The sequence below is a fragment of the Mesoplodon bidens genome (assembly GCF_964165515.1).
Source record: "Mesoplodon bidens genome assembly, chromosome: 12".
Lineage (NCBI taxonomy): Eukaryota > Metazoa > Chordata > Mammalia > Artiodactyla > Ziphiidae > Mesoplodon > Mesoplodon bidens.
In genome coordinates, this window is record NC_138168.1 from 30,157,320 (window position 1) to 30,172,629 (window position 15,310).

At 34.0% G+C, this 15,310-nt stretch overlaps 1 protein-coding gene across 4 annotated transcripts in view; it reads right to left on the bottom strand.

The window, feature by feature from the left end:
* The window catches only part of EPHA7 (EPH receptor A7), a 165,816-nt gene that overhangs the window by 92,000 nt on the left and 58,506 nt on the right, over positions 1 to 15,310 (bottom strand). For all 4 annotated transcript variants that reach the window (XM_081251359.1, XM_081251358.1, XM_081251357.1 and 1 more), the window contains exons 4-5: positions 15,082 to 15,237; positions 13,927 to 14,262 (exon numbers count right to left, since the gene is read on the bottom strand). In XM_081251359.1, the coding sequence (XP_081107485.1) occupies positions 13,927 to 14,262; positions 15,082 to 15,237 (492 nt within the window). The remainder of the gene's footprint in view (positions 1 to 13,926; positions 14,263 to 15,081; positions 15,238 to 15,310) is intronic.

Here is a 15,310-nt window from a genome sequence, read left to right on the forward strand (position 1 = left end):
AACAATTTAAAAACTGTTTTATAGCAACACCAGGGTAACTTCAGTTACCTAGAGGGATATTACATCTAATTTCTATGTTGCGTTCTTTCAGGTATGTTTATTACACACCTAACAGAAGATAGATGAAGCAAAATGTCCAGTTAAATGATAGTTATTGGAAAATATGGTTTTACATGTTACTCATTTGTTTAACTAATGAACACATCTTGCTTTTACTGACCTGTATAAAGAAAACGCATAATAGTTTTCTTGTCTACAAAAACAAACTTAATGCTGAACAAGGAAACCATGTCATCTAGTAGACTGCATACGAAATTCACAAAAACAACAAATCACTGTCTCATAAAAAATAAAAAACAGCATAAAAGTTGAAAGATTTTTGATGTATGAAAATCTTTAAATAATAATGTAAATATTGATTTACTATTAAAAACCCTCAAATAATTATGTAGCTTTCATAGGCAAAGACACAATAAGATTTTAGATATGTAAATTTGATACACAGGGCCTATTTTTGTTTGAAGTGCTATAGGTGAACATATAAAAATACATCTGTCAGAGAACTATCCGTTTATAGTCCTCCATTCCTAAAGGTTACTGATTAAAATTGAAGACAAGCATGGTAAACATCCAATGCATTTTATCAGGAGACACTGTTCTTTATGTTCCCTGCAGGTTCCAGTTAGTAACTTAATCCCAGCCAAACTATAAAGTAAACTGTTCATGATTTGTCAGACTAGCTGATGCTTGTCCAGAAAAATGGTCTGAAAAAAGAGTCACCAGGACACTATAATTAAGATCCATTCATCCATTTCATCCCTGGATTGAAGAAAATAATGAAACATCAAAGTAGTCAGACAGCAGTCTAAAGGAGGTCAGTTAGTATCTTTTCAAACATAACACCAGTATTTAATGCAGCAGGTGCACGAGAAGTGACTTACAAATCATAATAATTCCCAAGGTTTGGTGAAATAGCATCATGGCTTTCTGTTTGTTGTTTATGCAATTTTTAAAGATAAAGGAAATGTGACTCAAAATAAAAGGTGAAGGCCCCTTAGTATTATAATACAGAAAAATAGCAAGAATAAAGTTTCCAAACTTTTAGGTAGTTCTCCTACATTTTTATAGATGAACACATGATATGGAGCATAATTTAAAATGTCTGAGGAAAGCAAAGAAACTACGGAGAAAAAGAACTAAGGAAACAAAAAGCATAACATAAAATGTAACTATGCCTATATATACTTAATTTTATATGAAGAAAAAATATATTAGTATAATAATTAAGAATTAAGCAACATTTTTTTTTTTTTTTTTTTTTTTTTTTTGCTGTATGCGGGCCTCTCACTGTTGTGGCCTCTCCCGTTGCGGAGCACAGGCTCCGGACGCGCAGGCCCAACGGCCATGGCTCACGGGCCCAACCGCTCCGCGGCATGTGGGATCCTCCCAGACCGGGGCACGAACCCGTGTCCCCTGCATTGGCAGGCGGACTCTCAACCACTGCGCCACCAGGGAAGCCCCAAGCAACATTTTATATTAAGAATGTAAATGCATAGTTTATCTTAACAGAATTAACATCTTTTTTCTTATGACCTCTATTTCTGAGATTATCGAGTTCTCAACAATGAAATATATGTGAGGCAAAATCTGGGTTCTTAGTGACGTCAGGGATGTGTGAAAACAGGATGAGATGTCAAAACAAGGAGAAAACAAGGTTTCGATAATGTATTAGAAAAGAACAAAGGCAGACTTTTTTTCAAACAAAATTCAGACTCATAATCTATCTTAGAATCTTTACCAGTCTGATAAATGTTGTATGAAATCAGCATAAAAAGTAATTACATTTCAATTCAGCCAACACTGAGCACTTATGCCCCATATGTCATAGTGTGATGCTTTGTTTTGAACCATGACAAATATGATCATGACATTCTCTACCCCAAGTTGTCTATCAAAATTGTCTCATGGTTTGAAACTGTTAAATTCAATGGACTTTCTTTTGTCTCCATTCTATTGACCTCCTGTGACATTTGATTCTATGATCAACTGACTCAGGAAATTTTCCTTCTTTGGTTACTGTGATAGCCCTCCTATCCAAATGGTCTGGGTACTCCTTTTTGATTTTTGTCATGTGCTTTGGATATTCTGCCAGTTTTCTCTCAAACTTTTAAATTCTAGCTCCACCTCCTCTTTCCCCCAAAAGGCTATTCATTAACTCACCATCTATGATTATCATTCCCAAACCTATAACTTTTAAGTCTCACCAACATCCTAAAATCCATTCATTTAGGAATGTATATATGCTCATAAAATGTATGAAGTTAAAACATACATATAGTTATAACTGTCCATATACATGTCTGTAGATACATCAGATCACATGTAACAGCCTAATGTAACCGGAGCTAAGGGTGTTGTGTTTAAGAGTATTAGCAACATTTGAATAACCTATACAATAGGGATATGGCTTAACCAGTATCCTCGCATTTGTTATTATATAATACATGACTGCCATTATGAATGCTATGCTCAGTGTTCTGCATCTTTCTATATGCTGAGGTTATGATCAAATATTATTAAAATTTGGGACAATAATTATCTGATGTCAACGTGCTGTGGATAATTAAGAACTGTGTGCGTTAAAGTTACACTAATTGTTTTTCATGGATCTTCTCTAGTCCTTGTGTCTTAAGACAAGGCAAGCAACCACAGGACTGCATTCACATCCCTTCCCCGTGCTTTGTCACAGAGCATATATCATGCACTCTGCCTTCTCCCTGATTATTTTGTTAAGTTGCAGCAATTATGTCTCCCTTTGTGACTGACTCCTTTGTAAATGGAGTGCAGGAAATTTGGATAATTTTTCCTGGGTTTTTACCTCTTAATCCTTGTTTCTTGCTTACAATAGCATAAAGGGAACCAAAGTCATAAAACAGTTTGAATTGAAACAAGTAGCAATCAGGCTTTTGCCGTAGCAATTGACAGATGTGAAAAGCAAGATCTTGATAGTGTTCCCTCCTTCACCCTATAACTTAGACCGGTTGGTTAAAACTGTTAATGATTCTCTTGGATCAATGTCTTTTCCTTGTAGCTCTAATTTACTGCATTGGTTGATTAGTACAGATGTTCTTGTGGATGGTTCTGCATCATTCCACCAGGTTGCTTGTCTGAATCAAATTTGCTTCAATTCATCACCAGTGAAGCAAGGAATAAAATAATCAACATTTACTCTCTTTTAACACTGGTACTGAAAACAGAACAACTAAATGCTTGTCAATTTAAAAACTATCTCCTACCTGTCTCAAAGCTATGTCCCTCAGCTCATCCAAGGCTTAAAATGATGTGTATAGTTGGGTGTAGCACAGTGTAGGAGATGGGACTGGGTGGAACCTAAATATGTACTTCAAATCCATTTTTTTAAATTGAGGTATAATTGACATAAAATATTATATTAGTTTCACTGAATGTTTATCATCAATATCATCATCATCATCACCGCTACCAATTCACATTATATATACTTGTCTATACATGAATAATGTATGAATTACCATCCACTGACTTTTCATTCTCCAAAATGCAGCTTATTGATTTCTTGCTCTTAAATGAAGTTTTTCTGAAACTGTGCCTGTCTTCATAATGCTATTCCTTTGGGACAATGGTTATGACAGTTTGCTCTATAAGAACTAAGCAAACAACTCACAGATCAAAACCTTTTTGTATTGTGGAACACCACCAAGTAAATCAGGTAACCAGTTTTGGTCAACTAAGGATCAACCAAAAATCACTTCTTGATTCAATTCGTATTGAAAATCTTTCACAAACATGTTAGTTTGTATTCTTAGCAGAGTAATCTTACTATACTACATACATTTTGCTGTTTTATTCTTTATGATTATGTAATACCTTCAGAAAAAGAGAATGGTTTCAATATATATTGACCCAGGACTGTAACCTGAAGAATATTTGCATATTTTACATCAGTCCCTACTGTTAACTTGTTATTTGTATCTTTTTCTCCCTAAAAGTAAAGAGCAGGTGGTCTGGTTAGTCACATTTCAGTTAAAACAGATTTTCTAGATCTCCCTTGAACAAACTTCTTGACTTTAAAAGTAAAGTAGCTATTTCATTATAAATAATATTCTAGTGGCTATATTTTCAATTATCTATAATCTCTACAAACTGAGAGTAGCAAAATGAAGGATCTCCTATTAAGGACAATGCATATATAATAAGAATTACTTTACATAATTCCATCATTATGGACTATTCCAAGATAATGATCCTAATGGGCAGTCATATTTTTTGAAGAGTCTCTTTAGAGGAAGCTTAAGTTTAACAAGTTACAAATTTAAATATCCAAAACATATAGTTATAAAATTTTTTTCACTAGAAAATCCTGAAACTGCAGTCACTTCTTAATCATGTAGAAATTGCTAGTTTAAAATTGCCAAGAATATGACAAACTTGCTCAAGCTTGAATATTCAGGGACAAAACTCATAACTTATTTTGTATTGAATGTTCTGCTACCATCAGTGTAGCACCTTCTACAATTTATGAGATAATGAATTGGCTCTGGTTTAAAAACCAGAATGTTTTTAATGTCAAAAGCAAAATATTACTATTGGTCTTTCTGGCACTTACTAATGCATTGCACTAAATAAATTTAGTACTTTTTGATGGGGCAAAATCACAGAAATGCATAAAATGCCTACAACTCCCACTCCTTGACCTATTCACAAAAACGTGTTCATGCCTTAGCTGTCCTCGTGCATATGGAAAATAAATACTTTCCTTCAAAATAATAGGATGGAACTAAACTATCTCAGGGATGAGTATTTGTATTATTCTACTCAGGCTTCTATAATAAGATACCATTGGTTTGGTATTTAAAAAAAAACAAATTAGTTTTCTCAGAGTTCTGGAATCTGGAAGTCCCAGATCAAGGTCCAGTAGGGTTCAGGTTCTGATGAGGCCTCTCTATGTGGCTTGTAGATGGCCACTTTCTGGCTATGGACTCAGTGATCTCTCCTCACTGCATGTGCATGGAAGAGAGAGCCAGTTCTCTGGTGTCTTTTACCGTAAGGACACTAATCCTGTAGGATCAGGGCCCCAACCTTATGACCTCATTTAACCTTAACTACCTCCTTTTAGTCCCTATCTTCAAATATAGTCACACTGAGGTTAAAGCTTCAACATAAAAATTTTGGGAAAGACACAGTTTAGTCCACAGCAGTATTATAACTGAGTTATTGCACAAATCAACTCTTTCTTCCCACTTAAATATTACCCACAAAACAGCAATTTTGAGATCAAGAGTTTAAGAAAAGATTAAGATATATTGAAATGAAAACACAAGAGATTAGAACATACTAGATTTCTTTCAAACATTAACAAAGTCTTTCCATTCAATAGTATGCAGATCAACTTGTCACCCTGACAACATAAGCATAGATAGTTCACTACAAATATTAATAAAATCAGAAAAGGGTGGATATGACAACTTACAAACATACTGAGACTGAAGAACAAGAAGGAGGGATGAAGATAAAGGTGTGGGGTGAGAACATGGGTGCTTACAGGCATTTCCTTACATATATTTTAATCAAGAAAAATCACAGAACAGCTATGTGCTATAGTCTTAAGTAGTTACAAAACTACACAAAGGAAAAAAACTATTAAAATAAGCTATAAAAAGCTGGTGTCATGTGCTTAAAATAGACAGGAATAAAGACACAGACCTACTAGAGAATGGACTTGAGGATATGGGGAGGGGGAAGGGTAAGCTGTGACAAAGCGAGAGAGTGGCATGGACATATATACACTACCAAACGTAAAATAGATAGCTAGTGGGAAGCAGCTGCATAGCACAGGGAGATCAGCTCGGTGCTTTGTGACCACCTAGAGGGGTGGGATTGGGAGGGTAGGAGGGAGGGAGATGCAAGAGGGAAGAGATATGGGAACATATGTGTATGTATAACTGATTCACTTTGGTATAAAGCAGAAACTAACACACCATTGTAAAGCAATTATACTCCAATAAAGATGTTAAAAAAAAAAGTAGTTCAAAAAGAAAAAAAAATAATTTGACCTTCTGCAGGTTTTCAAAATATGAAGAATTCTAAAAGTTTTCAAAATTAAATGTGACTTGTATCTTAATATTTCATAATAAGATTATTTTAAGCTTTTGTTCTAAATCTCTACTTAAATACCAAGTTATGGATAAAAACTCAGTTTAAGATTTTAAGTATATCTATAGCTTTAAGAACAAATCACAAAATTTTTATACTTCAAATCATTATCTTATATATTCATTGCATGATTTAAATAAAATTATAATGCATTTGAATTTAACTAATCCTTTATGTATTAATCTTGATAATCTTAGAAAGTCTCTTTACAGGACAATAAACAATGAATTTATGAATTTAACTCAACAAGTTTACTAAGCATGTACCCTGGGCTTAATATGTTACAGAGGCTAGAGAATAAGACCAAAGATGCCACTGTTTCTTTACACTGTGAATTCTAACAGGGAAGACAAACATTTCACACATAATATGTGAAAAATATTATAAGAAAATGCATGAGATACTTACTGTAAGATCAGATCACAAAAAGACATAATTTTCTCCCAAATTTTCAGTGTGAACTTGGGATGTGAAGATACTGTGTAGGCATATCGGTCTTTACATGTAAAGTGATCAGCACATACTAAATAGTCAACAAGTAGTCACTAATACTTGTTATCAGTACTTATACCACATGGTTGCATTTCCTATAATGAAAATTTTATTAAAATAGCATCCAAAAATCTTTTATATATATATTTTAATTACTGATCACTGAAGAAAAACTGTAAATGGATCTACATGTATATTTTTAAATTAGTGGTATCACAAAAATATTTTATAAAGAATTAAATTTCACTAACATAGTCTAAAGCTCCTACTTGCAAAGCAAATCATATAAATTTCTAAAATGTCATGCCCTTTGGTATAAATTAGCATGACTGAATTCTGCTATGCCATTCAGATACATCAGATTTATAAAAAAAAACTAGAAACAGAAATGCATTTTTGAATGGTTTACTGTTAAAGGAATCACATTCAGTTGATTTTTCTGCTGCAGACTGCATAAGTGTGTGTATGTATGTATGCATGTTTTAATAACATTGACACTATTTCCACACATTTTTTGTCATTGTTGGGTTTTTTTTTTTTTTTTGCATTTATATCTTGTTACACCTTATGGCAATAACTGCTTTTAATATTACTCAGTAAATGTTCTCAAACAAGAAAATATTATTTTCTTAACATTAAGTTCCCTTAAAAAATTAAGAAATCTCAAAATATATAAACTTAAATGGAACTAATTGGTTTTCCTTAAAGGACACATAATTTGATGGCCTACTATTTAAAATCATTGGAAAGAGATGATCTGAGTTAACTTATGAGAAAAATAATCACAGTTGAGTCACATTAATAAATGTGAGTGAAGATATTTCAGACAAATACAGGAAATGACTTTTGGTATTCTCTTTTTTGTAGAATTTTGCTTATGTATAATGTTATATCATATAACTCTATGATTATATTTCATTTGGAACATTATGTAAACATCACAAATCTAAGTAAAGGGAATACTGAAGCCAATCTTAATTTTGACAGAGAAATAAGATTTGAAATATGATTTCAAATATGATTTGAAAACGTAAGGGAAATTAGTCCATTAAGATATGAAGGGTTGTTTCTGAAGTTTCTTAAAGAAGGGCAATAAAATCATAGCCAGGAGGCAAATACTATAGTTACCAATGCTCCCTCTCAGAGATTATATGTGTTATTAATATCCTCGGGAAACAAAACTTCTTAGGAGGTCCCCTTTTCATTGAAGAGTAATTTATGACCAGACCATTAAATCAATCTGCAAATTCCCATGTAAAGGATTTTAGAGCTAAATTCTTTAAGATAGAAGTCCATGATAAGATTACAGAGCATAATAATTCTGAGGTAAGGGGTATACTTGATTACAATAATCTGGGTCGCCACTTTATAATTTACCATGTGACACTGGTAAGTCTAAGCTTCAACTTTTTACCTGTAAATGGTATTAATACTTGTTTTACCAACTTTATAAATTTACTTCAAATTTGAATGATATAATATGTATATAAGTGCTATATAAATCATTCACCCCTATACAACAAAATTGATGATGAGAAAAAGAAAATAGTTCTTTTTGAGAGAGATTCTATATGATATCTTTGTAGAGAAATTAAGAAATTTTGCCTCAAAATGGCAATTTTGCTGATACTTTCTCATATTTTCAGAAAATGTTTTCTATATATCTGTTTTCCAGAGGAATCAAGGCTAAGCAGGAGAATTTTTTTTTTAAAACAAACTGCTATATGGAATACATCAAATGTTCTGTGGAAGATACACAAAAGTTTAAGATGTAAACCAGGGTCAGTTCCATAACTTTTCTGTTCAAAAACATCCAGTTCCCACTATCTCCTCCCCCCATTAGAAAGGTCTTCTTTCCTAAAAATAAACTTTCCCATTAGTTCTTCCCACAAATCTTTATTCATCCAGTTGCTACCACTTATTCTCTAAACACACTCTGAACTTTGCCCCTTGTATCCTTTGGCATGATTTAACTCTATGTAATGGATGTTATAATGGACGGTCCCCATTACCCTTGGTGAAGGAATGAAGAACATATTTGCTAGCTGCTGAGATAGCTGCGCAAAAGCAAACCTCAGTTCCCTGCTGCCCTTTAGAATTTCCTTCTCTGAAAAATGACACCTTCCTAGAGGAGCCTGCTAGAGGAGTCTGCAGCCAGTGTCTGTATGACAAAGAGGTATAAAAGCCTGCCACTATCTCTTCAACTTGGGACAATCTGAAGGTCCCTTACGGGTGGAGAGCTTGCCATGGAGTTGGCAGAGAATCCCAATGAGACTGCGTTATGGCTCAATTTCCCTTCTGCTCAGTCTTGCTCCTTTCCTTTCTCTTCAGATGGTGCTGATCCCAAGTACATGCCCTAACACAACTCCTGCAAGGAATCTGCATCAAAGTGTCTGCTTTCTAGGGAGTCCAATTTGGGGAATCATATCCTCTTTCAAGAGGTTCCAGTTTTCATCCTTAATTTCTTCCCAGTGCTTTCTGCAGCATTGTAAGTCATGGATCCCATTTAAAATGACAGTATCTGTACACATATTACTCAGCCATCAATAATTTGCAGTCAACCTTGCACTGTGCAATGTATAGTTTGTACTGTATTATGACTGTCCATTTAATTATGGACATAAGATGGGCTCTTAGAGGTCTTCTGTCCCAGACCTCTCTGTTATTTAGGAGGACTACATGAGTCCACAGACATTGTGACTCAACTTGACACACTTTCCGTGTACCTGGTACATTTAAAAAGTACCAAAATTGTATTGCTTTCAATCACTTGTAACCCTTATCATTACTTCTATTATTATCATTGTTGTAGTACAATAACACACTTACAAAAACAAAAACACTTTGTTTTTATTCTAACAAATATAACAAGTATTAAGCTAAAAGCTCAGTTTTTTTTTTTTTTTTTTTACAATATGAGGAGTCAAGTAACATGATCCCATTTCAGGAGAAAATTCAAGTTAAAGAGGTGAAATAACTTGTCTAACATGAAGTTATCATGTCATCAAATATCAAATCCTATGCCTTTTCCATTCACATCCGAATGTTTTCACTCCCGTAAAATCATTTAACTTTTCTTGTATGTGACTAGTTTCCTCACTAGAATTAATTACATGACATTAGGAACAGAGAAAGAATTGTGTTAGATGGTGAAGACAAAAACATAACATGATTACTGACCTGAAGAATAATGACTAAGTTTCTTAAGTCTGTTTGTGGGAAAGACCACATATTATAATTTTATATTATGTTTTCTAAAAAATTTAAAAATTATCTAATTGTCTAAATGATCCCACAGTGAAGGAAGGTATTACAGACAGAGACAGTAATTTTTGGATGACCTGTTTTTACTAAGTTTTCTGCAGCCCATTTTGGTGTGTTAATGCACTTGATCTGTGGAAGGAATGTAGTGGCCATGATTATGTTTTCATGGTACAGGTCCACCTGAGGGCCTAGAATATGACTCACTTGTCCTCCTTCTGGCAAAACCATATCCATTCTAAAGTTCTAGATTGATTGGCATCTTTTCTGTGAGGACTCCCCTTTTTTCCACAGATGGAATGAATCATTCCTTCTTTGGGGTTCTGTATTTTGTTCCTAATTTTGTTCTATAGCATGCATCACATTATATTCAAGTGTCCTATCATTAGTTGTATAAATAAATATACATCTGCTATAGTAACAGTTCCTCATAAGGATAGGACCATTCTTTGCCGTCCTATCTTCAGCATTCTGCACAGTGCTTAACATATACTACTCGGTACAGTTGGCTGGGTTAATGTTTTGAAAAGTAGCATTTAAATAGTTACCACTTCAGAACACGTGTAATTATTTGGAGCCTTCCACTGTAAGGAAGAATGAAGATCATAATGCCATAAGTCAAATGCATGTGCTTTCCATCTTACATATACATATATATATGTGTGTGTATATATATATATATATATATATATATATATATATATATATATATATATATCTCCAATGTACCTAAGTTTAAGCTGTGTGACTTCACCCTTAATAGGTCAGTATCATTCCTAACAAAACAGCAACAAAAAGAATACATTCCAGACACCTTGTGTAGGTAGTATGTTCCCGATAAGTAAATACAAAAACTATCTAAATATGAATATCACGTATTAGGCTTCTCTATAAATATCTCATCTTAAGGCTAATTATTGGTTTAAATAAGAACCTCAGTCTTAAGACAACTTGTGACTAGATAAAAAAAAATTAATTTCTCCCTCCTGCAATGTTATAACACATAATTGCCAATCCTGGGCCTCGATTATACACCCCACCCTGGACACATGGCAATAGGTAAAGATTTTAGTGTGTTTCGCCTTGACAGGTTCATAAAGAGTTACATAAAAAGAGGATTAATCACCATTCATTACGCTACTCACTGCAATAACATTTTTATGACAATAAAGAGTTCTCAAGTTTTCTTCAATATCTCATTTAGCAGGATAATGCAGGAAGATAGATACCATCTTATCTCCATCATACTCCTGTAGAACTTTAGCAGTCCACCCAACAGCACATACCTCATAAGTGGCAGCAGGGCTTGGGGTACAGGTCTTTAAACACCAATAACCCTACTCCTACCCTGAGGAAAGGACGAGGGGGTCTTCAATGTACTTCCATTTCCACAAACACTGGTATGGGGGGTCCTGAGCTCCAGACTCCAAACTTAATAGAAAAGGAACTACAAAATGCACACTACCTTTCAAACACTGCCTGATGATTTTCCATCCTTACTCTCTCTTCTTGCCCAGACACATGCAGATTCTTTTTGTACTAGGCATCAGTGGATTGCTGATGAGCAATAACTGATAACTGACCAGAGATCCTTAAATTCATTATTGAAGTGACTGAAGCATAAACTAGGTGAGAGGTGATGCTGTTTGATTAACACAGAATGAGAATTTTAAGGATCATTGCAGGTTTCCATGGATAGTTATAAACATGGACAAAGTTTCAAATCATTTCCCCCTTAGAAAAAGCAAAAATATTGACGATGGGATGGGGGGAATGGGTACAAATTTAACTGAACAATAGTCACTAACATATTCTAAATTTCCTCAGTTAAAAAATAAATTAAAACTTTAAAAATTACCACAGCTTGCTGCCTTATTAATGCTTTTCTTTTTGAAAGCAGAAAAAGCTGAGTGTAAGTTCATGGGTTTTTAGTATTTGAGATGTAGTTGGGACCAGGTAACTGTGAATTAATATTTTAATATAAAAGTACAAACCTAGTTTGCTTTTTAACTTTATTATATTTATTCTTTTAAAATGTTAATAGCTTTACTGAGGTATCATTTTCATTCCATAAAATTTACTCATTTTAAGCACACAATTTAATAATTTTTGGTATATTTACATAGTTGTGTAATCATAGCAATCTAATTTTTGTACATTTAAATTACCTCCCCCCCAAAACCAAACAAACCTAGTTTGCTCTTAACTGGAAGAGAATCAAGGGACAAAGCCATTTTACGTAACTACTATAAGACAGTTGATTCAGGAACTTATGGAATATCTATGACCTATTTAGGCTGTGTAGTATTAACCTGAAAAATTAAACAATGAACATTTAAAGATCATGGAAACAGATCCCCAAAGTGGCCTACCTGGCAAACTCTTTTTGTGGTATCAGTTCAGTATCTTTAGGTTGTATTAAAAAATAAATAAATATATCCCTTCTTTTACTTATTATCAGCAAGAATAAAGTAGTTATTCTAGCTCATCAGACCTAAGAGTTTTTATTAATGGTTCCAAAGATAGCTCTAGTGTCATAATCATGAACCTAAAATGTTTCAAACCCACTCACTGTAACGTTACAATGACAAATTTCAATATAAAGCAAAACAAGTAAAAACACCTACTAACAACAGCATTATAAAAGAATGGCAAATGGTGTAAGGGTAAATAAAATGAATCAATCCAAATATCAGTTAAATGAGTTGCTTCTTTTGTCCAATTTTTGAAGACCTAAAAATTTCTATGTGGTTTTACCTCCAGACTTCAGCTTTTATGTAAGAAATCTGATTTGCAATAGCCTTTTAAATAAATATCAAAATAAGACCTTTAGAATACGAACCCTCTAATCTGTTCAAAATGGTAAGCATGAGACTATATGTATAGGCTTCATTGTGCAGATATAATTTAAATAGGTAACATTTTATTAAAATTGGCATAGATATGAAGAATAGATTAGTCTATGTCCAGGAATTTGGGATAATATTACTGTTGACAGCTAGCCAAAGATCAAGAAGACCTTGTTATAAGCTTATTATGATGCTTACAAAACTCAGTATTCCAGTGCAGGTCCAATTTTATTAATGACGATGACATAGCACTTGGATACTCTGACTACATAGCATCATCCTTCTGCAGCAAGAATTTTCAAAAGTTTGAAAAAGCTCTCAATTTCTGGAACTTCCCCCAGTAATAATATTTTTCTAAAGGTTTAGAAAGTCTCCAATTTTTGAAGCTTCCTTCCCAATTTATATTTTCCAAAACCTACTTACCACAGCAAAGAATGACCAAGCAGGGCATCTTAAATGCCAATAAGAAAATAAGCGAAAACTGCTTTTAGGCTAAGCTACCAGTTCACAATCATCATGATTATTATATTTCTTAATTCATTTATTTTGAAAGCCTCATGAGATCTCTCAAGTACTTATTCCAATACTATAGACATCAATATGATCACAAATCTAGTGAGGAATGTAAAATTCCCTCATGCAAATTTTAAGGCAGACTGGCCACCTATTACAAATATAACATTTTATGTGGTAAAAAACTGGTTAACACCATGTGAGACGCTGAAGCCAACTCCTTCATTATTCCTAATTATCCTGTAGATTTTAATCATGATCACGTAGCACACAAAAAGGTAAATTAAAAATGCAAGAAATATCCTACATCTTATTTTGTCCAATATTTTCCCCCTCCTCCCCTAGATCTTAATAGAGTTGGTCCTCTTAGAGCAGTCTTAATTGGTTTACAATTTATCCTCTTTTCTTTCTCCGGCCAGATCTCTGGAGGAGATGTTAATGAGTCTAGTAATGGTTTAACAGGCAACAGAAGAAATAGCAAAGAAAAGTGAAAGGTGTGAATAATCAACAAGCTGGAATAATCAAGTTCTGTAGAGCCAAGTTAACGAGATATTCAAGCAAGAGACCTCACTTATGTAGTCACATTTTTCACTTAGTCAAGACAAACACAAAAACATACCTGCTTGACCTGTGGTGACACTGACAGCCGCAAAGAGCCTCTGGGATCGACTTAAGTCAGAAACTCCATTTACAGCTTCAACTTCAAAAGTATAATTAGCGTGGGCCAGCAGGTCCATGACAGTGACGTAGTTATCCTCTAATCCAGTCTGCTGGGGCATGTAGCCAATGCTACTCCCACAGGGAATGCATTCACCCTGCTCCCAGCTGCACCGCTTACACAGTATTCTGTAGGTCACATCGTTTCTTCCCCCATTGTCTGCAGGTGGACTCCACTCCAAGCTCACTGTGGTTTGGTTGATATTGAAAATGAGGTTCTGTGGGGCAGACGGAGGCCCTTTGGAAACCAAAAATAAGCAAATAAACAAAAATAGACAAAAAACAAACAAAAATGAACTAAAGGATCCATGTGAGGCATTAATCTAGTGGCTCAATCACCATACAGAAAACTACTTGAAACGCTCTCTTGCACATAAACATTTCATTACCTTTCCTAGAGAAACTGAATAAAAGCCTTCTTGAATTCACTTGGCAAGAGGCTTTATTTATTTTCTATTTAATATGTCAAAATGAAAACAGGATAACAACTGTCTTTGTCCTTTTGCCACGGTCTTTAGCTATTTTTCTTCCAAGCTATTAAAAAAGAACAGTTAATGCACCTAAAAAAACTGTTGTGCAGTTGTTTAAAAATATTTTGCCTTTTAACCGTATAACAGAGAATACATCCATTCATTCTTAATGTGCTCAAGAATGATTTATAGTAATGTCTGGAATTGGCTTTGGATTTGAGTCTCTCAAACATTCATTAATTGAAGCACCAAGATGTAAGATTTGCCCTATTTAGTGATGGAATTTTAATTCAGAAACCATTACTTTTTAATAACATTTCACAGCCATGCAAGACTCAAATAAGTTTTACATTTTATTTATTATTCCTATTGAATACATGTGTAAAACAAGATTAAAAAGCATTTTGATCTGGCAAACATGAAAATTACACTGATGATGATGTAAGATGTATCTCTTTTATATTATTGTTTAGCCTCATCGGTTCGTGGAATGTACTCATAAATTTCATGCCTATCTCAATGATGTCACAATACTACAAACAAATGGAAGGGATTTGAAAGTCCTAATTTTACAATTATGAACTTACTTGTGCATGCCACATATGGTGGGTCAGATGGAGCCCTGTAATACCCATCATCACAGTCACACCTTGAGGAGCCTTCTTTATCAGAAAAACTGTGGGTTGGACAACGAGAGCATTGAAGATCTTGAGAGGAGGATTTGTAGAACCCACGGCCACAGGCTGTGAATGCAGAACAAAGTGAAAATAGAAACATGAGAACAAACAGACCTTCTTTAAATTTTAGTAATATTTA